Source organism: Megalobrama amblycephala, linkage group LG18 (genome assembly GCF_018812025.1).
Source record: "Megalobrama amblycephala isolate DHTTF-2021 linkage group LG18, ASM1881202v1, whole genome shotgun sequence".
NCBI lineage: Eukaryota > Metazoa > Chordata > Actinopteri > Cypriniformes > Xenocyprididae > Megalobrama > Megalobrama amblycephala.
Window position 1 is genome coordinate 36,362,987 of NC_063061.1, and position 23,735 is coordinate 36,386,721.

Sequence of the window (23,735 nt, forward strand, 5' to 3'; positions counted from 1 at the left end):
TTATCGTCCGATACCGATTATTGTCCGATATATCGGTGCATCACTAATATTATAGATATAATACATTAATTTATTAATATTTTTATACTATTAATGGCTTGAACAATTAAAATATATAAGGCAATACAAACCAGATACACATTAGATCTCAATACTGCTTAGTTTAATAACTGCAAATGTAAATGTCAGATATATATCAAGACAAACCTAAATTTTAGCCTGATTCATCACAGAATGACTTCAGCTGAATCACATATAGACAGCTGAAGCAAAAATCTCTTAAATTTAAAAACACTTTTTGAAAACAAATTGATTATTTTTAAGTCATTTTAGATGTTCACTTTAAGCACAACTCATATTAGGCTATGCATTAAACACAGAGTACAGAAGTAGAAAAAATATGACAAAACGTAAAAAAAACAAAAAAAAAAACAGTAAACTCAATATCATCTTATGATATTAATTCATAATATGACCTTGTTATATAATAATTTACAAATCATACAGTTACATTCTCTGTGGTTAATACATGAAATAGATAAACATTGATAAGACAAGCACTAAGGACAGTCTTCAGAGAACGAATGCATGCAGTACTGGAATACTGAAAATAGTACCATATGATCCGCAGTAACATTTTGCACCTTTCAACTTTGACTAAATACAAAAATAAACTTATATAATCATAAAAGCATGGTAACCTTTTCTTTCAGCTTTACAGAAAAATCCTCAAATAAAAAATGAGATAAACACAATTGGGTTGGGGTTGTGATCGTGGCAAATGCTAAAACAGTGGAAATGACTTGCAGACAGTATTTATGCACACAGAGATGAACCTATCTGTACATACAGTCGCCATAACAGCTGATGTTCAGGAAAAATCAACATTAGTGGCTGAACAAGCACATTCTCTATGAACACACACACACACACACACACACACACACACACTTGTATATGTGGTTTATGGGGACACTCCATAGGCATAATGGTTTTTCTGTACAAACTGTATATTCTATTCCCTTACACTAACCCTACTCCTAAACCTATGTTTTCTGTGCCAACCTACCTTGTTTTCGCCTTGAAATAAAAAATAAAAAATAAAAAAGGTAATTGCGACTTTTTATCTCACAGTAATGAGTTTTTATCACACAGTTCTGACTTTTCTTCTCAGAATTGCGATATGAAGTCACAATGGTAAGTTATAAAGTCAGAATTGTGAGATATAAATTCGCAATTTCGTGTCCAATTGTGAGGGAAAAAAGACTGACGTTTTTTCTCAGAATGTCAAGTTTAGAAGGAGTTCAATTCTGACTTTATATCTTGCAATTCCGACTTTATAACTCGCAATTCTGACTTTATAACTCGCAATTCTGACTTTATAACTCGCAATTCTGACTTTATAACTCGCAATTCTGACTTTATAACTCGCAATTCTGACTTTATAACTCGCAATTCCGACTTTATAACTCGCAATTCTGACTTTATAACATGCAATTCTGACTTTATATCTGGCAATTCCGACTTTATAACTCACAATTCCGACTTTATAATTCACAATTCCGACTTTATAACTCGCAATTCCGACTTTATAACTCACAATTCTGACTTTATAACTCTCAATTTTGACTTGATATCTCGCAATTCCGACTTTATAACTCGCAATTCTGACTTTATAACTCTCAATTTTGACTTGATATCTCACAATTCTGACTTTATAACTCGCAATTCCGACTTTATAACTCGCAATTCTGACTTTATAACTCGCAATTCCGACTTTATATCTCACAATTCCGACTTTATAATTCACAATTCCGACTTTATAACTCGCAATTCTGACTTTATAACTCACAATTCTGACTTTATAACTCACAATTCCGACTTTATATCACACAATTCCAACTTCTTGAGTTAAACGCATGCAAACTTGAGAAAAAAAAATTAAAAACTGCTTTTTTCATAAAATGAAATAAAAGACAACAGATTTTACTAATAATTCCAATCTATGTGTAAAAATAAAATCATGATGCTGCCATCACTCTAAAATAATTTTCCCCCCCTGTAATTTGGCTCCAAAACTCAGGTGAAAATTGTCATTTTGACCCCCCTCCACAAAATATCGGATTACTCATATTACAAATATTAATCCATGGCATTTAAAATTTTGCCTTTCATCACTCTTTCTTCAGAACAAATATGAACAGCATCAAAAATTTGAGCTAGGGAAGTTTCTGAAATTTGGTTGATTTGAAAAGGACTGAAATATTAGGAAATCACAGTGTTAATGACAAAAACATTGGTGTCAGTGTTGTGCAAGATTCTTACTAATAAATAGATAACTTAATAATACTTAATACAAATGTATAAATGACTAGCATGAAGGATTTAGTTATCCTAACTACTGTTAACCGAGCTTCAGTAGTCTACCTAGTATTCTTGTTCAAGCAGATCAATGCATGGATTCATTCAGACATGATTCTGCATGTATGATCAATGCAATGTAGAAATAATTCGATTATTTACGTTTGATAGAAGAGGTATTATGTGAACTGTGAATTAAATGTCATTTGACTGCCATCATGAATATTCCTGATCCTGAATTCACACTATGAATCCAGATCCTCTCACACAGATGAGTTTAGCTAGTTCAGTTTATCAAAGATCAGACTAACATACAAAAGACAAACTGACATTCACATTTGTGACACTCTCAGTCTCAATAAAATGATAAACATTATTAAAATGCAAAAGGCTCATTATGAATACTATGAAATAAGAAGAAATAAAATAGTACCATATAAAACAAAAACAAAAGCAGCATGATTTAAAAGCCAAACTGATTTACACACTAAAAGCACCACAGTGTTTTTTGATACGAGTATGTACATTGCGAGGAGAGATGTTTGCTGAAGACCGACCTACACCTGCTGATGTTACTATGGTGACCAGGGTGGGTAAACAAACCGTAGTTTCCCCTGAGAGGCCCAGCGGCTGTAAATGAGTTTCTCAGTGATGAAGCGATGGCCGCCCCTCTTCGCGTGTTCATGAACGCGGTACATCCGGCACTCATCCAGACGGGACGGCTCGTAGTAGTGGTACGGCACGAACGAGTGGTTAGAGAGACTGTAATCAAGCCAAAGCAGAGAACTTAGTGGACTGCAGTGCATTATATATATATATATATATATATATATATATATATATATATATATATCATAATTTAATTTATATTCACTATAAACCTATCGATTACATAATATATTGAGCTTTAAATGCACAAGTATTAAAAAAAAAACTGCAAACTAGTTTAAAAATTCTACAGTGCAGCAATTCTGTAAACTGGTTTCTGTACAGGTGAGATGCAATTTTATATATATATATATATATATATATATATATATATATATATATATATATATATATATATGTATAATCTTGAATGAATTGTGCATTTCCCTACAATGAAACTCACGAGATCTCACCTGCAGTAAGAGCCGTCAATCATTCCGTAAACCAGAACACTGTCACACAACTCCAGAGCCAAAATCATAGTAAAAAACCCTGTACTGAGAAAAGCCCCGGATTTCATCCTGACAGAGACAAAGAAATCCCGTCATTTAATAATCTGAAAATCCAATTAATTTTTTTACATGATGTACTAGAGAAAAAAATGACCTGTTTTTGCCTGTTTCGTTTTGAAACACACTGTCACAGTACTGAACCTTTTCTCTGGTGACGGTGTAGATGTGTGTATGCGGGTACTTCTTGGCCAGCGTCACTAGTGCATTGAAGATTTTCCCCTTTCCATCCTGCCTCATGTTCTTCTCAGGGCCCCAAACGACATATCTAGTTCCCGCCTCTCGTCCGAAGAAGTATTCCTGCTGGCGTATCAGGTGTGGCACGCTGGTGTGAGAGACGACACGCAGGCTGGTCCTGTTCCCCACATCAGCCTCGTATCCCACGGTGGGCGCAGCGTTCATCCGGATCACACAGTCCTGCTGGTCGATCTCGTGACCCCGTCCACCGCCCAGCATCTGCCCGGAACTGGACACCACGGCACAGCGGCCGCAGCGGACGTCCAGCAACTGAAGTGTAAATAAAATACATTATATGAACAAAAGTAAGAGTGCACAGTTTTAAACTGAATTGTATTTCGGTTCAAAGGTGGAATGCAACTTACATACAAACTTGAGCGAGTCTTGGGATGAACCCTCACGTAACCATGGAGACCTGTTTTCCTGGCAAGTCCAGTCCTCATCACATGATTGTACCATAGCAACAGACACACAGAGAGGAAGAGGAGGCAGATCCAGTGAATACTCTGAGGGATGAAGGACATGAGAGAGTCAATAATACACTATTTTCTGACACATTTCACAGTCATACTATGGGATATGAAAGCAATACCAGGGATTTCATGTCCTATTGAGGCTGAAGCTCCAACCCAGGTGCTCAACTGGGGAGGAAACACTCATTTTCCTGGGAAAATATGGAAGAAAAAATACTCTAATTCAATCAATCATTCAATGACAGTGTGCAAATAAAAACACTAGCACATACTTTATATATATATATATATATATACACACACTCTGTACTGTAATAACTTGATTAGATCAATAACAGTTTATTATTATCTACTGTAAGAAACCTGCTGACACCATGAGAAACTTATAACAGCGGAACGACAATAAACATCAATAATCACATACAGCCCTTTATATATTGATTTTATTTACCTTAAATGTAATCGGTAATCAATATATGGAGAGTGTGAAAAACAATAGATAACCACATAATTAGCTGTAAGATTAGCCTTCTCACATTTTTCCTTGGCACGCTGATATTTACGTTCCGACAGGGAAACGCTGCTGTAACTTTAGTTCCGCTTCTGAGCGTGACGCTGGAATAATAATAATATATTATATATGGAGGACTGAATAAATAAATAAAGCGTAGATTACTTAACTTGGGAAAAATGGAAAAGATTAGAATACATTTTATTTGAAAGATATATATATATATATATATATATATAAGTTTATATATATAAACTTTTTAACGAGAATAGTAATGAGACATTAAAGGATTAGTTCACCCAAAAATGAAAATAATGAAATAATGTCATTAATTACTCACTCTCATGTCATTCCACACCCGTAAGACCTTCGTTCATCTTCGGAACACAAATTAAGATATTTTTGTTGAAATCCGATGGCTTCGTGAGACCTGCATAGGGAGCAATGACATTTCCTCTCTCGAGATGGAAACGGTCTGATGCTTCAGGAAGCATCAGACCGTTATGAATCTTTTGTGTCGAATCATGATTAGGACTGCGTCACTTGCGTGTCAATCCGCCAAACTGCTGAAATCATGTGACTTCGGCACTCCGAACTGCTGATTCGACACAAAAGATCCATAACGCTCCGAATCTTCCTGAAGCAGTGTTTTGAAATCGGCCATCACTACATAAGTCGTTATTTTGTTTATTTTTGGCGCACCAAAAATATTCTCATCGCTTTATAATATTAATATCGAACCACTGTACTCACATGAACTGATTTAAATATGTTTTTAGTACATTAATGGATCTTGAGAGAGGAAATGTCATTGCTGGCTATGCAGGCCTCACTGAGCCATCGGATTTCAACAAAAATATCTTAATTTGTATTCCGAAGATTAACGAAGGACTTACGGGTGTGGAACGGCATGAAGGTGAGTAATAAATGACAGAATTTTAATTTTTGGGGTGAACTAACCCTTTAATACGTTTAAATAACTTAAATGTTTTTTTAATTTATCTTAAAATTCGAAATAACTATCTAAAATTTTAGATTAAATAAATACAGCGTAGATTACTTGGGAAAAATGGGAAAAATTACACTTTATTTGAAAGATATATAAATATAGAAACTTATACATATATATAGAAACTTTTTAACGAGAATAGAAACGAGACATTAATACGTTTAAATAACGTTAATTTTTTTAAATTTATCTTAAAATTTTAAATAACTATCTCAAATGTTAGAGATTAAAAAAATCACCGTTATCAATTTATCATCATCATACCCCTTTTTTCATGGTAACTGCAAAAATACTATATTACTACGGGCATTTTTAAAATTAATAAAATATCGCTTTATTATTTTGTGTTATTTCCACTTTTTACGACTGTGGACCAAGTTTTTCATATTTTATCATACAATGTACATTAAACGCAATCGTAATATTTTTATGTAGTCAATATTTTTTTATTATAATTAAGTAATCATTATTATATTAATAATAATAATTAATTATTATTATTATTATTATTATTATTATTATTATTATTATTATTATTATGTGCTCGATACAGTCAGACGTCAGTTCATGGAGAGCCAAGAGTCGCATCGCGACTGTTGATGTCATTGGATAATCAACACTCTACGTATCTCCCTCCTCTTTCCCGATTGGTTACTGCCGAGCCATCTAAAGCCGTTATACGTTTTTCCACCTGTCGCTCAAAACTCTGCCCCGCCCACCAGGAAATCACAGGTTAGTGTGTGAATGCGGAATGAAAATGTCCTTCCAAGCCAGGAGAAAGTGAGTGTGTGCTGCTTTTCAGTATTTCACTTTTAATATTGCAGTTCAATCTGCTATTGGTGTCTGATCTGATCTCCGCTTTAAGCATATATTCCTGTTTATATGACTGGGACTCTATCCTGAAGCCTGGTGTGTGTGTGTTGAGCTAAGCTAAGGGCATGGACACATGGAAGCTCAGTTTATTTATGAATCAATATAAATACTATAAGTAATAATAAAATAAATATGATTTTTGTAGTTGCCAGTGACTTCTGATATTCATGTATAATGTAGCTGCAGGTAAATATGATGAATTCTCAACATAAACCTTTATATTTCTGAGAAAATTGACTCCTCAAGAACCACTTTTACTGTGCAATTATGTTATAATTCATAAAATTATGTCTTGAACGGTCAGATATGACTGAAGAAGGGGCGTGTGATTTGCTTAAATCTATCTATCCCCCCATTTTATTTAAATATTAGAAATAGGCTTAATTTTCTTCATGCAAAATATAATTTATTCCTTCCTTGTGTATAGTTTTGTGAGATTCACCCTATTATATAGAGGCGGATTATTATATTAGGTCAAATTAAGCTTTTATTGTTGCGTGAGATTATGAGTTTTCCATCTAACTACATGTCATTGTGACACATATTTTGAATATGGACTGTTTGAATCTGTTTATATAAGCAAAGCTTCTAATCTAAACCACTAAAATGATATGAAATGTTTTTTGTCCTCCAAGGCAATGAAAATGCGGAGACCTGGAAGCTCTGTTTGTGGATGAGTCCTGCCGATCTCCAGTCAGTGTCACGTCCAGCCTAGAGGCCAGAACTGAGCTCCGGGATCCGTTTGGAGCGACTCGGATGTGAAAGCATCTGCAGGAGGGAGGGGCGGAGCTGAGATGTCATTCAGAAGTGCAGAGGGCATGTCCATCATGCAGGCCTTAGCCATGACTGTGGCTGAGATCCCTGTGTTCCTGTATTCCACCTTTGGACAGGTACGCATGTCTATATCTGATCATACGCCACACAACTGCTCGATACATACACAACTACTATATACCAGAGTAGTCTTGGACTTTACATTGTCTGCTATCAAATAAAAACGATAATATGTCTGAGGGAGTTTGCGAAGGCATTACTACAGCCCAGGTATAGTTGTAACAATGCTATCTTCTTCAAAAAAAATTTAACTATATTTTTTTCTAACAGAATTTGACCAAAAATCAGATTTTGAAGGGTCTAAAAAGAATTGATATATATTTTACGCAGAGCTGTCAACTATAAATGAAAGTTTTGCTGCTTTGATGAATTTTGATAAAGAATAAAATTAAGCATGTAAAACGTAATAATATTGAAACTACCATTTTAAAAATAAAAAAATCTCCATTTTGAATAATCAGCTGCTGATTGATTGTGTTTTTTTAGTATTATTTATTTGTTAATATTTTGAATTATCTTTTAATTTTAATAATATTTTCAGTTTTCTTTTTAGTTTACTTTTTAGCATTTGTGTTATGTGCTTTTGTCATTTTAACACTGTTAAAAAATAAAAAGATGAATTTATGCAATTTTGCAATTATTCTTGGATTATCATTCCCTTCCCCCTATTTATTTATTTATTTTTTAATTTGTATTTTAATATTGGAAAATATAAAAATGTATATAAAAATGTTTCAATAATTTTACTTATATTCCCTCTAATATAAGTATATATTTTTTCTAATTTTTAAAAAAATATTTTCAATGTAAATATATTTATATTTCCCAAAATATTTGAACATTTTTTTTTCATTCACCAAAAATGTATTTTTAAGATGTATACAGAAATTCCATCCAGCAAAAATATATATATTTCAAATACACAAAAATGCTAATATAGTTGTTAAAATATATTTATATAAAATGTTTTAATTAGTTTTCTTGCTTATATTTACTCTCAAATTTTTTGTCCATTTTTAAAATATATTTTCAATGTAAATATATATATCAAAACATTTATATATATATATATATATATATAATACGTTTTGTTCAGAAACTTCTGGACTCAATGGATTAATCATTAATCTGATTTAGATGCAAATAAAACTCTTGCATTTTGTTGATGTTTTCAGCAATTTGTTTAGCTTTTTTTTTTTTTTTTGTAATAATGAATGCATTTCCTTTCTGGCATCCCTCATTTCTGACTCAATCTCTCTGTTTCTCTCTCAGTCTATATTCTCTCAGCTGAAGTTGAGTCCTAGTCTGAAGAAGGTGCTGTTCGCCACGGCACTGGGCAGCGTCGCTCTGGCACTGACCGCACATCAGTTAAAGAGGCGGGGCAGGAAGAGGAAGCAGGTGGCCAGTAAAGAAGCGCAGAAACCTGTGGGCATCCCAGAACAGCTGCTCCGAACCAGCCGGCCGGCTTCGCTCAAGAGAGGTGAGGATGTCCATGTATTTTGCTTTCATGTTATACAATTTTATAGTATTTACATTTTTTTGTATGTTTATCATTTTATATTATAACATAACTTTCTCATTTAACACAATAATGACTTTTGGGGGTAATTTCTCAGCCAAATTTAATGTGCAGTTAATTTGCGATGAATTAATCGGCACATCATGTAATAGAATATATAAGAAAAAAAAATATATCCAGTTTTTCATGATATGTCACCTGTAAATGCTATATACAAAAGAACATGGATCTCATTTTCCCTTTGCTTGTTCATTTGTCTGCGTTCAGGTCCGGTTCCAGGGCGGCAGATGATGAGTCCCAGCACCCGCAGTAATGACACGCTCAGCGGCGTCTCGTCTCTCGCACAAAGCAAACACTCCAGCTCTTCACACAGCATCGCCTCTGTGCGTAAATCTCACATTGTCTACCTGTTTATTTGGTAACAAAAAGGTTTAACTGGCAGTTTTTAACCGTTTTGTTTGGATCTGCCTCAGATGCGAGTCCCCTCCTCTCCCAACCAATCAGTGAACACTGGGATGCCGTGGGAGGCGGAGCCAGTGGCGGAGGAGGCAGGAGTCGGAGAGGATGCCAATGCTGAGAACCTGTATCTCATGGGTAATGTAGTTTAGTCATGTGATTTTTGTATTGTCTTCCATACTACATACTTTGTTACATGCTACACTACTGTTCAACAGTTTGAAGTAAAAAAAATTCAGCAAGGATGCATTAAATGCTTGATTTAGGGTGCAAAAAAGGATGCAAAAAATAATTTTTCACATAAACGCTGTTCTTTTGAACTTTTTTTATTCATCAAAAAATCTTGTTTCCACAAAAATACTATGTTAATGTTTTGCTTGTAAAATGTGTTTGTGCATCTTTCTCTACAATAAATGACACTTGTCATTCTTATCTAATATAATGACATTCAGAGACGTTTAATAAATATACTGCCATTCATCTATGAGATTAAAGTCAGGCCATTCAACAGCAAAATTATTAAAACATATTTATTTCTGATAATCAGGGTAGTCTCTCTTACAACCAAAAACACACCTCAGAGAGCTACCAAGAGAGCTCCAAACAAAACAGAGTATTTATTCAGTCAAATCATACATAATTTTTCAGCAAACAAAGACTTTAAAAATCGATTGGATAAACAAAAGTTAACTCTCATAAGGCCTCCTGCTTCCTTTTATCATATAAGTACATTTTCCGATTCATTCGACATCCCATGATAGTTGTGCCCACCTGACGTGTGTAAATATTTTTAATTGGAAACATTTTATCTAACTCCCTAAACTTCTTCACAGATAACTGAGCTTGACTGCAGAAAGAGTCATTTTTCACAGAAACTGTAGATTAGCTTTGACACATCAGAGAGAGAAAAACATTAAAAACAATATATCACTAAATGTATGACAGAAAAGTGACTCAATGCTTAGACCTGAAAATAAAAAGCTAATTTATGTATATCTCATCAATCAAAATCTAACCCTTACATGTTCAGCATAACCTCAGAAACCTTCGGTTCGTCCCCTTACATTCTTAAACGGTCAGCACTCTTCAGAAACAACATATCTTAAACAATTTAAACAATTTTCAATACATGCAATGTTCATACACATATATCTAGATGTCAAAAAACAAATGACATTTTCTCATGATTTAAAAGTTATGTTGGATTATATAAGGAAATATGTGTAACTCATATAAGATTAACAAAATTGATCATGTAAAAGCTACAAAACTGATTGAATACACATAAGAAATAATATTTCTCCTGCATGGGTCAGTAAGATTTTTTTTTTTAAAGAAATTAATACTTTTGCATTAAATTGATCAAAAGTGAAAGGAAAGACATTTATAATACTACAAAAGATTTCTATTTCATATAAATGCTGTTCTTTTGAACTTTCTGTTCACGGTTTGCACAAAAATATCCCGCAGCACAACTGTTTTCAACACTGATAATAATAAGAAATGTTTTCTGAGCAGCAAATCAGCATATTAGAATGATTTCTGAAGGATCATGTGACACTGAAGACTGGAGTAATGATGCTGAAAATTCAGCTTTGATCACAGGAATAAATTACATTTTAATATATGTGACCCGTGCTGAGCAAATTGTCAAAAATTCGATATTGTTATTTTCACAATCTCTATTAAATGATGAATGATTTGTTGGAATCCAACAAAAAACGACACCTGTTTGAAGTCAGCAAAGTCAAAAATACTATAGTAAAGTACTTCAGTTAATTTGTTGTGGTCATTCTATAGTTGCTTTGGTTATATAACAACTTTAGTAATATAAACAAATTACTTTACCCAATACTGTACTACGTTTTCTACAACTAAAGGCTATATACACTACAATCAATACAGTTTACTGTAGTAAAAACTAAAGTATACTACAGCATTATAGTTTATCAGTTCACTATAGTCAATACAGTATAGCATTTATTAACATAGTGTTGTAAATACTATAATATATACAGTATACTACAATTTACTATGCGCTTTAAAAAGCAGAGAAAAACGGCATTTTTCATGGACAAAGGAAAGGTACTCCTCTCAGGAAGCATACAAACAGATATATTTAGATGTTTAATTGCGATTTGAAGCATTTGGATCGTTAGATGAAGGCTTAATGAACAAATTTTTGTGAAAACCTCAGATTGACATTTTTGACTTGTTTTGCCTGTAGCTCGTAATGCCGACACGGGTCACATATATTACAATAGAAAACAGTTATTTTAAATTGTAATAATATTTCACAATATTACTGTATTTTTTATAAAATTAATGCAGCCTTGTGAGCATAAGTGTGTGCAGCTGATGGAGGTCTTTTCCTCCTGCAGGTATGGAGCTTTTTGAGGAAGCTCTTCGGAAGTGGGAACTGGCTTTAAACATCAGACACCGAGCTCACTCCGGTGCATCCGGCTCTAGCAGTCTCGCCCCGCAAGGATCAGAACTCGTTGAGCGTCATTCGGTAAATATCTCTTATTCGTAAGCATCACTACAGTAAAAATACCAACAGTCATGTGTTCATCTCACTCTTTTTTCTCTGTGTGATTTCTGTTCAACTGCAATGTGATTTTCAGCCTGAACTTCAGAATCATCAGTTTGCGGAGAAGCTGGAATCTCTGCTGCACCGAGCCTACCATCTACAGGAAGACTTCGGCAGCACCATCCCACCTGACAGCCTGCTCGCTGATCTGGGTCAGATGCGCTCAAACACATGCTTATGCGGGGTTGCCAAATGTTTTTTGAGGCTCTGTCTCATGCTCTTACACCAAATAAAAAGACAGCTTAAAATAGAATTGTTTTTTTGATTTGTTTAAAACATTTTTTAATCATATGAAGCGCCATACCAACCGTTCAGTTCATCAACACAAATTAAGATATTTTTATCCCCCAATTAAAAATTAAATTATTGGATCATAATGTGATCAATTCAGGCATCAAAATCTCACTCCAGCCAGGCAACCAAAGTTATGTCACCAGTGTGTTGTCTGTAACTTCCTTAACGAAGTAGTTTGTGTGCAGAGAGTGAAGGAACGCTGATTCTGCCCACAGTGGGAAGCTCCCATCCGATCCAAGACGACGATGCCACGACAGTCACGTCGGACGACTCGTTTTTCTCCGCCGCTGAGGTCAGGACACACACACACACATACACATTGTGTCAACAGACACGTGCAACTTCTCCTGCATATATATGATGTCACTTCCCACTTTGTCTCTATAGTTGTTTGAGACGTTCTCACTAGAGGACACGTATCATCCGCTGAAGCCGGCAGCTCTGTACGAAGAAGCCCTGAGTTTAGTGAGAGATGGAGACGTGGCCTGCAGATCACTGAGGTAGTGAATACTACACACTGCATACTGACACCCTAAGTATTATATACTGGGACCCTTATCCCTAAAATACATACATTTGGATAAATATTATATCCCACTTTATCTGCATACTATGGAAGCTTGTTTCCGCCATGAAATAAAAAAATAAAAAAGGTAATTGCGAATTTTTATATCTTAATTCTGACTTTATATCTCTCAATTCTGACTTTATATCTCTCAATTCTGACTTTATATCTCGCAATTCTGACTTTATATCTCGCAATTCTGACTTTATAACTCGCAATTCTGACTTTGTCACGCAATTCTGACTTTATAACTCGCAATTCTGACTTTATATCTCTCAATTCTGACTTTATATCTCGCAATTCTGACTTTATAACTCGCAATTCTGACTTTATATCTCGCAATTCTGACTTTATATCTCGCAATTCTGACTTTATATCTCGCAATTCTGACTTTATAACTCGCAATTCTGACTTTGTCACGCAATTCTGACTTTATAACTCGCAATTCTGACTTTATATCACGCAATTCTGACTTTATATCTCGCAATTCTGACTTTATAACTCGCAATTCTGACTTTATAACTCGCAATTCTGACTTTATAACTCGCAATTCCGACTTTATATCTCGCAATTCCGACTTTATATCACGCAATTCTGACTTTATATCTCGCAATTCTGACTTTATATCATGCAATTCTGACTTTATAACTCGCAATTCTGACTTTATATCTCACAATTCTGACTTTATATCATGCAATTCTGACTTTGTCATGCAATTCTGACTTTATGTCATGCAATTCTGACTTTATAACTCGCAATTCTGACTTTATGTCATGCAATTCTGACTTTATAACTCGCAATTCTGACTTTATATCATGCAGTTCTGACTTTATAACTCGCAATTCTGACTTTATATCTCACAATTCTGACTTTGTCATGCAATTCTGACTTTATAACTCGCAATTCTAACTTTATATCTCACAATTCTGACTTTATATCATGCAATTCTGACTTTATATCATGCAATTCTGACTTTATGTCATGCAATTCTGACTTTATGTCATGCAATTCTGACTTTTTCTCACAATTCTGGCTTTATAACACAATTCTGACTTTTTCTCGCAATTCTGACTTTATAACTCACAATTCTGACAATTCTGACTTTATATTATGCAATTCTGACTTTATAACTTGCAATTCTGACCTTTTTTTTCAAAATTCTGACTTTAACTCGAAATTCTGACTTTTTCTCGCAATTCTGACTTTATATCTTGAAATTCTGACTTTTTTTTTTAATTCTGACTTTATATCTCACAATTCTGACTTTATAAGACGCAATTGCGAGTTTATATCATGCAATTCTGAGAAAAAAGTCAGAATTGTTAGATAAAAAGTTGCAGTTACCTTTTTTATGTAAAGCGATATAAACTATATAACAAATATCAACTGCTTGACTTTTATTGCAAAATGTAACTGCGTCATCGCCAGCTCTTTATATAGCTGTATATATGTTCAAATTTATCCGCATACATACAATATACTCACATAAAGCGAGATATATATATATTATATATATATATATATATATATTTATATATATAATATATATATATATATATATATATATATATATATATATATATATATATATATATATATATATATATATATATATATATATATATATAATATATAATATATATATATATATATATATATATATATTTACTGTAAATCAAATTTTAATTGCTTGTATCCTCACAAAACTATATTATTGCCCAACTTTAATCTGCTTAGGCTATGAAGTGATTAAGTACTTGTGAACTTACAAGAGTAAGTAAAGAACTGTTTGTTTCAGAAAGTACTGTACATGCTTCCTTTACTCTTTACTTTAAAAACTATGTCTTAAAAGGGTAATATTTTATGTATGTGAGGACTGAGATGTGGGAACGGAGAAGGTTGAGAGGGCAAACAGTTTGCAGTTTAGCTCAGTATTGCCATCTAATCGGCCAATATTGTTTTAAATAGCTTGCATAGCACTTCGTCTTTCATAACATGAGATTTTGACCAAATGTATTCAATCTTGAAACTGTTGCAACAAAATGCTGTTTTTTTTTTTTTTTTGTGAAACATTACAGTTTTGGACATATAATGTAGTAATAATAATAATAAAAAATTCCCTTAAAGTAACTACAAATGAGCATGTAAAGCAAATATCTTTAAAAAAAATAATACACAATGTTCTCACCCTTTTTTCTCCCCGTACCTGTTTGCATCCCTCTAATTAAAAAAATTGAAAATTGCACCAGAAACAGCCTGTAACAGGGGCCTTTGAGTCAAAAAGTTTGAGAACTGCTGTCCTACACAATACATGCTAATGAATGAATAAAACAATGAATATTAATATCATAAACCCTACACTCCACTCCATTAGCACTGTTTCTAAGATGACATGAGACCATGTGTACGACTGCACATACTGTACAGATGTTCCCCTCACGCATTCTCCTCTGGGATTTAAGGATTTCCATATTAGGTCAGGGAGCAAGGGCTGATGGGAACACACACTCAGTGTCATTTTTGTGCCTCTGTTTTACAGAACTGAACTCCTGGAGTGTTACAGCGATCAGGACTTCCTTGCCAAACTGCACTGCGTTCGACAGGCCTTCCAGGTCAGCACACTCTCACACATGATTACACACACACACACATGGGAACAGGGCTGTTGGTAAAATCTGTATGTGTTTGTTGTATCTGTAGGTGCTGCTGCTGGATGAGAGACACAGAATGTTCTTCATGGAAACAGGGAAGCGGATGATATCTGGACTCCTGGCCAAAGCCAACAAGGTGCTTTAAAAATGATTTACAAATACAGATTCAACTCCTTAACTTAAAGAGGACCTATTCTGCTTGAACACGTCACAATATTCCTCGTTTAAATAATTCCCGCCCAAGGCATATGTAAAATAAAGGGGCGGGGCCTGGTTGAGTTGAGTTAGTTTGTTGAAACTTGCGGCTAAACACGCTCGAAGCGGTTGACCAATCACAACACAGTGATCCAGCCGACCAATCAGAGCACATTGTGCTTTTCAGAAGGAGGGGCTTCATAGAGACAGGAACTAAACAGAGCGTTACTGACAGACTGGGAAGAGAGGAGCTGCAACAATGACAAATATGAGAAAAATAATGCATTTTTGAACAATCAAGCATGAAAATCTGTCCTTGTCAACCCAAAAACAATATCAAGACTCTGTAAAAGGGCATAACAGGTCCTATTTAAGTGTAATGTGACATTTCTGAATATACAGTGGTTAATAATGTGTGCAGTACTGTATTATTCATGAGAATTATTGATGAGTGTTATTGTTATTAACCATTTAACAGGAAGGAATGTTGTTTCAGAGGTGGAGAAAGTTGCTACATTTTGATGAAAAATTATATACAAATTTATATTATATATATTTTTTCCCCATAAAATAACATGCATTAATGAATTGTGCTTAATAAAACCTGAGACTGTAAATAATAAAGTAAAAACAGTCATTTTAAAATTTTATGTCTGGATTTTTTTGATGGTTTTTGAATGTGTGTGTGAATGTTTAGAGTCCAAAGGCGTTTCTGGAGAGTTATGATGACATGTTGCAGTACACGAAGAGAGAAGAGACGTGGCCGGTCACCAAGATGGAGCTGGAAGGACGAGGGGTGTGTCCTATTTTGTCCTATTTATCTGTCTCTTTAGTTCCTAAACAATATTCTTTGTGTTCACGTTGGATTTCAAGCAGCTATTCTTGACTGTCCCATTGTTGATATTGTTAAAGGTGCCCTAGAATCAAAAATTGATTTTACCTTGGCATAGTTGAATAACAAGAGTTCAGTACATGGAAATGACATACAGTGAGTCTCAAACTCCATTGCTTCCTCCTTCTTGTGTAAATCTCATTTGTTTAAAAGACCTCTGAAAAACAGGCGAATCTCAACATAACACGTTACGTAACAGTCGGGATCATTAATATGTATGACCCCAATATTTGCATATGCCAGCTCATGTTCAAGGCATTAGACAAGGGCAGCACGTCTGGATGTGCACAGCTGAATCATCAGACTAGGTAAGCAAGCAAGTAAAACAGTGAAAAATGGCAGATGGAGCAATAATAACTGACATGATCCATGATTACATGATATTTTTAGTGATATTTGTAAATTGTCTTTCTAAATGTTTCGTTAGCATGTTGCTAATGTACTGTTAAATGTGGTTAAAGTTACCATCGTTTCTTACTGTATTCACGGAGACAAGAGCCGTCGTTATTTTCATTTTTAAACACTTGCAGTTTGTATAATTCATAAACACAACTTCATTCTTTATAAATCTCTCCAACAGTGTGTAATGTTAGCTTTAGCCACGGAACACTATCAAACTCATTCAGAATCAAATGTAAACATCCAAATAAATACTATACTCACATGATCCGACACATGCATGTAGCATGCATGACGAACATCTTGTAAAGATCCATTTTGAGGGTTATATTAGCTGTGTGAACTTTGTAAATGCGCTGTATTATAGTCGAGAGCTCGGGGGCGGGGAGTGCGCGATTTAAAGGGACCGCAGCCTGAATCGGTGCATAGTTAATGATGCCCCAAAATAGGCAGTTAAAAAATTAATTAATAAAAATCTATGGGGTATTTTGAGCTGAAACTTCACAGACACATTCAGGGGACACCTTAGACTTATATTACATCTTGTGAAAGAACGTTCTACGGCACCTTTAACTAAAACCAAAACTATTAAAAAGCATTTTCATTATTTAAATAAAGATTACATGAAATAAAATATCTAAACTAACTAATCAAATTACCAAAACAAACTATAATATAAAAATAAAAGCTAATTCTGAATATTAATAAATACTACAATAGTATATAAATAATATTAAAAAAAAACATGACTTCCTTTTGACCTTTGATTGTGCTATAGGTGGTCTGTATGAACTTCTTTGACATTGTGCTGGACTTTATCCTGATGGATGCGTTTGAAGATCTGGAAAGTCCTCCGTCTTCAGTGGTCGCGGTTCTGAGGAACCGATGGCTCTCGGACAGTTTCAAGGAGACGGTAATAAAACGTGCTTGAGTCCAAATGTATCGGATCTACACAATTGAAAATAAAGGTTTCGTTTAGAACCAAAAAGGAGCGTGGGATAAATTCTTAAGTGTCACAGAGAGTGTTCTCTAGTTAAAAAATATTTATATTATATTTTATTTAATATTTATTTTTCTAGTTCTTCAGGAACCATCTATGTTCTGGTGTTTTGCAGAACCCCCCCAAAAAAACCCTGATCTGAACAACCTAAAAAGAACCATATAGCAACCCAAGAATCCTAAAAAGTCAAACACTGGTTCTCGATAAGAAAGGGGTTATTTGCTAAAACTAAGAAGCAATGAGAAGCCTTTATTTTGAAGATCAAATATTGATAAATTCTATCATATCTATGTCTTTGTTTTTGTTTTATCTTTCTGTGTCTCTCTCTGTTTAAATAAGGCATTGGCTACAGCCTGTTGGTCTGTCTTAAAAGCCAAAAGGAGACTGCTAATGGTGAGTGTGAAAAACATCCGGTCTGTGTTCAGATCTGTAAACACATCTTATCTACATTGCTTGATTTGAAGAATCATATCTGTAGCACAAACGGTGAGGGTTGGATGAGTTACGTTTGTTAGGTGTTTCATCGACTCTTATTGTAATAGTATCTCTTGTTTTGTGTTTGTTGCTCAGGTTCCTGACGGTTTCATTGCCCATTTCTATGCCATCTCCGAACATGTGAGTCCAGTTTTGGCTTTTGGGTTTCTGGGCCCCCGACAGCACCTCAGTGAGGTGTGCACCATATTCAAGGTAAGACGTTCTCAGTATTCTCCACGCTCCTCCATCACACGTGAGACAAACCTTCTAGTAATCCAGAAGGAAGTGTAATCCAGATCAGCACATAATCTGATGCTAATCTGATCTCTGTGACACACTGATGTCTGCGATCAGATCATAAACCCTGTCTGTGTGTGTGTGTGTATATATATTTGTTTAACAGTAAAATTAATTAAATCATATTTAAATCAGGGTAGTCTCTCTTACAACCAAAACACACCTCAGAGAGCTACCAAGTGAGCTCCAAACAAAACAGAGTATTTATTCAGTCAAATCACACCTATTAATTTTTCAGCAAACAAAGACTTTAAAAATCGATTGGATAAACAAAAGTTAACTCTCATAAGGCCTCCTGCTTCCTTTTATCATATAAGTACATTTTCCATTTCATTCGACATCCCATGATAGTTGTGCCCACCTGACGTGTGTAAATATTTTTAATTGGAAACATCTTATCTAACTCCCTAAACTTCTTCACAGATAACTGAGCTTGACTGCAGAAAGAGTCATTTTTCACAGAAACTGTAGATTAACTTTTATGTTATGTTATGTTATATATTATAGATTATATAAAGATTATATATTATGTTATATATTATATAAGGAAATCTATGTAAAGTAAGATTAACAAAATTGATCATGTAAAAGCTACAACATTGATTGAATACACATAAGAAATAATATTTCTCTCTCTGAACAAAAGTATTAATTTCCTAAAAAAAAAAAAATATATATATATATATATATATATATATATATATATGTACATGTGTATGAGAGAGAGAGAGAGAGAGAATTTTTTGTGTTAATTTAAACAAAATCTAATGTCATTGCATTAGATAAGAAACGATCAAAACAAGTGTCATTTATTGTACATAAGGAACACATCTTACATGCAAAACATTTGACAAAAATAAGTTAGAAATGTCTGATTAGAAATGTTAAAATAAAAAATAGTCCCTGACTGTGAACAGCAACAGAAGTTACATTATTACGCCATTAGATGGTGGCAAAGACTGCCTTTATGAGCGAGTCACTCAGTCGCAAAGACTTTTATATTGAAATTTGTTGTAAACACGGAGCAAGACGCAAATGACAAATGCTTTGTCTAGCGCTGTCAATGTCAACAGGACACGGGAAAACCCATTAAAGGTGCTAAAGAGGATGTTTTGTTTTATACATTTTTGCAATATTAATTGAAACTGTCTTTACTAACTGATAAAAGACTATTTATTGGGTGCACTGAAAGTAATAATATTAATATACATCATCTGTGCATGAGGTAGGGCCTTAAAAACATCAGCCAATCGTTTACACGATCATCGCGTAAACGATTGGCCCTCTGGCTTGTCAATCACTGCCGTGACGTTCCTTGTGCGAGACGTGCGCGGCTGCGCGCTCCAGTAACTTTCCACACTCCACAGGCGCCGCATGCAATGTTTTTGTCAGGAGACAGGAGTAACAACTGCAGATTATGAGTTACCTGCGGTGAGTCCGACATGATGAATCCACTAACACGCTAATGCCGGTGGTAAACACTCGTGTTCCAATACTCATGCACGAGTTTTGGGAGGCGTTCACTCAAAATGAGCTGTGAAGGAGGGGGGGTTGTTCTTACGCATGCGCTCATTTCAAAAACTCACTAACAGTCTTTGGTTTCTCAGTCGACGAAAAGATCCTCTTTAGCACCTTTAAATGTTAAAATGACAAGATCGCAGTGTAAATTCAAACTGATTTTTATTATGAACATAGGACTGACCTGAAGGAAAATGCTAAATCTTAATGCAGGTAATAAACTCGATATCTCGAAACTTGATATCTCTCTCACAATTGCATTAGATAAGAAATGATCAAAACAAGTGTCATTTATTGTACATAAAGATGCACAAACACATCTTACATGCAAAACATTCACAAAAATAAGTTAGAAATGTCTGATTAGAAATGTTAAAATAAAGCAATAAGCGCTCTGCACCATGCCTAACATGCCCCTTAGCTGTGATAAATTCACTGTAAACCACGGCTTCACAGGGTTTATTGCTTTTATAAAACAGTTATCACACAATACAAATATTAAAGCCAAAAAATATGTATCAATGCAACTTTCATGAAGTAAACTTTCACTAAAAGCCTTCCTTCCGCCGGAAAAAATAGTCCCCGACCGTGAACAGCAACAGAAGTTACATTATTACGCCATTAGATGGCGGCAAAGACTGTCTTCATGAGCAAGTCAATCAGTCGCTAAACAAGATGCAAAAGGACAAATGCTTTAACTAGCGCTTTCAGTGTCAGCAGGATACGGGAAAACCCATTAACTCTTAAAAGGACAAGATCGCAGCGTAAATTCAAACTGATTTTTTATTATGAACATAGGACTAACCTGAAGGAAAGTGCTAAATCTGAATGCAGGTAATACACTCGCTCACTCGATATCTATCTCACACAACTGCATTAGATAAGAAATGATCAAAACAAGTGTCATTTATTGTACCTAAAGATGCACAAACACATCTTACATGCAAAACATTTCTCAAAAATAAGTTAGAAATGTCTGATTAGAAATGTTAAAATAAAGCAATAAGTGCTCTGCACCATGCCTAACATGCCCCTTAGCTGTGATAAATTCACTGTAAACCACGGCTTCACGGGGCTTATTGCTTTTATAAAACAGTTATCACACAATACAAATATTAAAGCCAAAAAATATGTATCAATGCATCTTTCATGAAGTAAAATAACTAAAAGCCTTCCTTCCGCTGGAAAAAATAGTCCCTGACCATGAACAGTAACAGAAGTTACATTATTACGCCATTAGATGGCGGCAAAGATAGTCTTTATGAGCAAGTCACTCAGTCGCTAAACAAGATGCAAAAGGACAAATGCTTTGACTAGCGCTGTCAGTGTCAGCAGGACACGGGAAAACCCATTAACTCTTAAAAGGACAAGATCGCAGCGTAAATTCAAACTGATTTTTTATTATGAACATAGGACTGACCTGAAGGAAAGTGCTAAATCTGAATGCAGGTAATATGCAATGAACAATATCAATTGAGAACATAAAGTTTATGTTGCTAAAAGTGTTTTATCGTGCTGTGTATTATCGAGAATAAAACACAGCTATTGACCAATCAGAATCAAGGACAGGAACTAACTGTTTTATAACATTAGTTTTGAACATGAATACAGTCAGTAATGTGTTTGTTTGTCATTAGTGAAGTCTGGACACCTTCGAGGAGAACTGACTTCATATATCCATTGAAAATCACCAAAGCACCAGTCGATTTAATGCACACTGGCCCTTCAAACACGATGAGGTCAAGTTATTTCTAAATTCATTCTCCTTTGATCTCCACAGCAACAGATCGTGCAGTATCTGAAGGACATGTTTGACCATGATAAGGTGCGTTTCACGTCCGTCCCGTCTCTGGCCGAAGACATCCTCAGTCTGTCCCACAGACGGGCGGATATCCTAGTGGGTTACCTGGGCATTGACAGTGTACCCGAGACCAATGGAGCTCTACCCAAGAGCCCTTGCCAAGACAACAGTGGGCATCCGGACGTCAGTGGACAGCAAGACTGAGGTGCAGAATGCCTGATGACCTTATCTAGTTTTGAAAGAGCCCAGACCTCATTTAGCTATTCGTCACCGCCGACCAATCAGCATGACTGTAAAGAGTTCACAGAACTGCATTCGCTTAAATGGCGTTACAGCTACAGTCCCACTTCATCCGATATTTAGAGAGACTGACTCTTTTCTTGATCGGCTTCTTTGCCACCCGAAAAAATCCAGTGCTGCTATCTAGACACCTGAATTTTATGAACCGGGATTCGCCCAGATTGACGAATTCTTTGGAAATGGATTCTTTCTGAAACTTTGAGGAACTCGCCACGATCTGAAGGAACTGAATAAAAACCAAACTTGGTTTTAGCCAAACGTTCAGCCTCGTTTTGAGTCGCAGCTCTTCTGAATCGAACCCACATGCCTCTTTCGTCGAAAGACTAGCTTTTGTTTGTTTTACAGGCCGTTAGTGTGTTGTTGAGCGTTTATTTTTGTGCCAATGGCCAAATAAAGTCTTGCACTGAACACAATGAAGAGGGAGAATCAAGACAGATTTATGAACTTTAGTGTAAATCTATCAGCACGTTTTAGATGTCAAGGCAGTTTGAGAGACTCATACAGGAAGTGCGTCATTAAAACAGGATGTAGCGGTCCAGATCACATTAGCTGAGCTCAATTGTGTCCTTTGAGAGTTGCTGTATCCCTTGTGGTTTATTCTCACCCTCACGATATATCAGTCACAGTGTTCATCAGAGCGTAATCCTCGGATATTTAAGTCAACGAAATGTAGTTGTCGGTGCGTTATATTTTCTGTCATCATATGTCATACTTGATTTATACACCTTGTTTTGTTTATCAATATTCAGGCTTGCTCATGGACTAAAATGGCTGATTATCTACTATTCTATTATATAGATATTCATTATGTATTATAAATTTAATACATCAGTGGTATTGGGTTACATATGTAGAGCCGTCACTATTAGAGGAGTAGGAATGATCAGCTTCATATATGTGGCAAATAAATGTGCTTTATTTTAGTGAGTTCAAACCTTCAAGCTCTGGATCTTAAACACTATGAACTGCATCTGTGCCATTACGATAATTTCAGCGACTACTTGATTTTGTGAATACAAACAAAAAGATGCGTTTACAGTTGAAATATATGCTAAAGTGGATTTTTTGTTTGTTTTTGAGGGACATATACTATGATATATATATATAATAAACAATGGCACAGATGCTGTCGATTAGTTCAAAAACAAACAACAAAACACATTTGCTAGCGTCTTTTGATTGGTCTGTCATATGGTAATAAATTTTACCTGCAATAACGTATAAAACGTGCTAATTAAAGTTCTAATAATTTTAGAAAATAAGGCCAAT

The 23,735-nt window shown here is 34.9% G+C and overlaps 2 protein-coding genes across 5 annotated transcripts; one reads left to right on the plus strand and one right to left on the minus strand.

The window, feature by feature from the left end:
- Window positions 1-1,773: 1,773 nt before the first annotated feature.
- Window positions 1,774-4,889, minus strand: st6galnac4 (ST6 (alpha-N-acetyl-neuraminyl-2,3-beta-galactosyl-1,3)-N-acetylgalactosaminide alpha-2,6-sialyltransferase 4). 2 transcript variants are annotated; one of them, XM_048167240.1, is made up of 6 exons: window positions 4,825-4,889; window positions 4,408-4,479; window positions 4,181-4,321; window positions 3,676-4,085; window positions 3,483-3,590; window positions 1,774-3,123 (listed from the first exon to the last, which is right to left on the minus strand). In XM_048167240.1, the coding sequence occupies exons 2-6, from the start codon at window positions 4,417-4,419 to the stop codon at window positions 2,937-2,939; spliced, it is 858 nt and encodes a 285-aa protein (XP_048023197.1). In that variant the 5' UTR covers window positions 4,420-4,479; window positions 4,825-4,889; the 3' UTR covers window positions 1,774-2,936. The 2 variants fall into 2 exon arrangements, with proteins under 2 accessions (XP_048023197.1, XP_048023196.1); XM_048167239.1 differs by having other exon boundaries at window positions 4,740-4,883.
- A 1,543-nt stretch (window positions 4,890-6,432) lies between these two features.
- On the plus strand, window positions 6,433-22,883 carry miga2 (mitoguardin 2). 3 transcript variants are annotated; one of them, XM_048166421.1, is made up of 16 exons: window positions 6,433-6,540; window positions 7,317-7,571; window positions 8,788-8,995; window positions 9,302-9,417; window positions 9,508-9,628; window positions 11,872-12,002; window positions 12,115-12,232; window positions 12,560-12,666; window positions 12,762-12,874; window positions 15,479-15,551; window positions 15,640-15,726; window positions 16,483-16,581; window positions 17,855-17,989; window positions 18,416-18,469; window positions 18,647-18,763; window positions 22,146-22,883. In XM_048166421.1, the coding sequence occupies exons 2-16, from the start codon at window positions 7,476-7,478 to the stop codon at window positions 22,368-22,370; spliced, it is 1,800 nt and encodes a 599-aa protein (XP_048022378.1). In that variant the 5' UTR covers window positions 6,433-6,540; window positions 7,317-7,475; the 3' UTR covers window positions 22,371-22,883. The 3 variants fall into 3 exon arrangements, with proteins under 3 accessions (XP_048022378.1, XP_048022377.1, XP_048022379.1); XM_048166420.1 differs by having other exon boundaries at window positions 6,513-6,588; XM_048166422.1 differs by having other exon boundaries at window positions 6,513-6,588; window positions 12,590-12,666.
- Window positions 22,884-23,735: the final 852 nt, after the last annotated feature.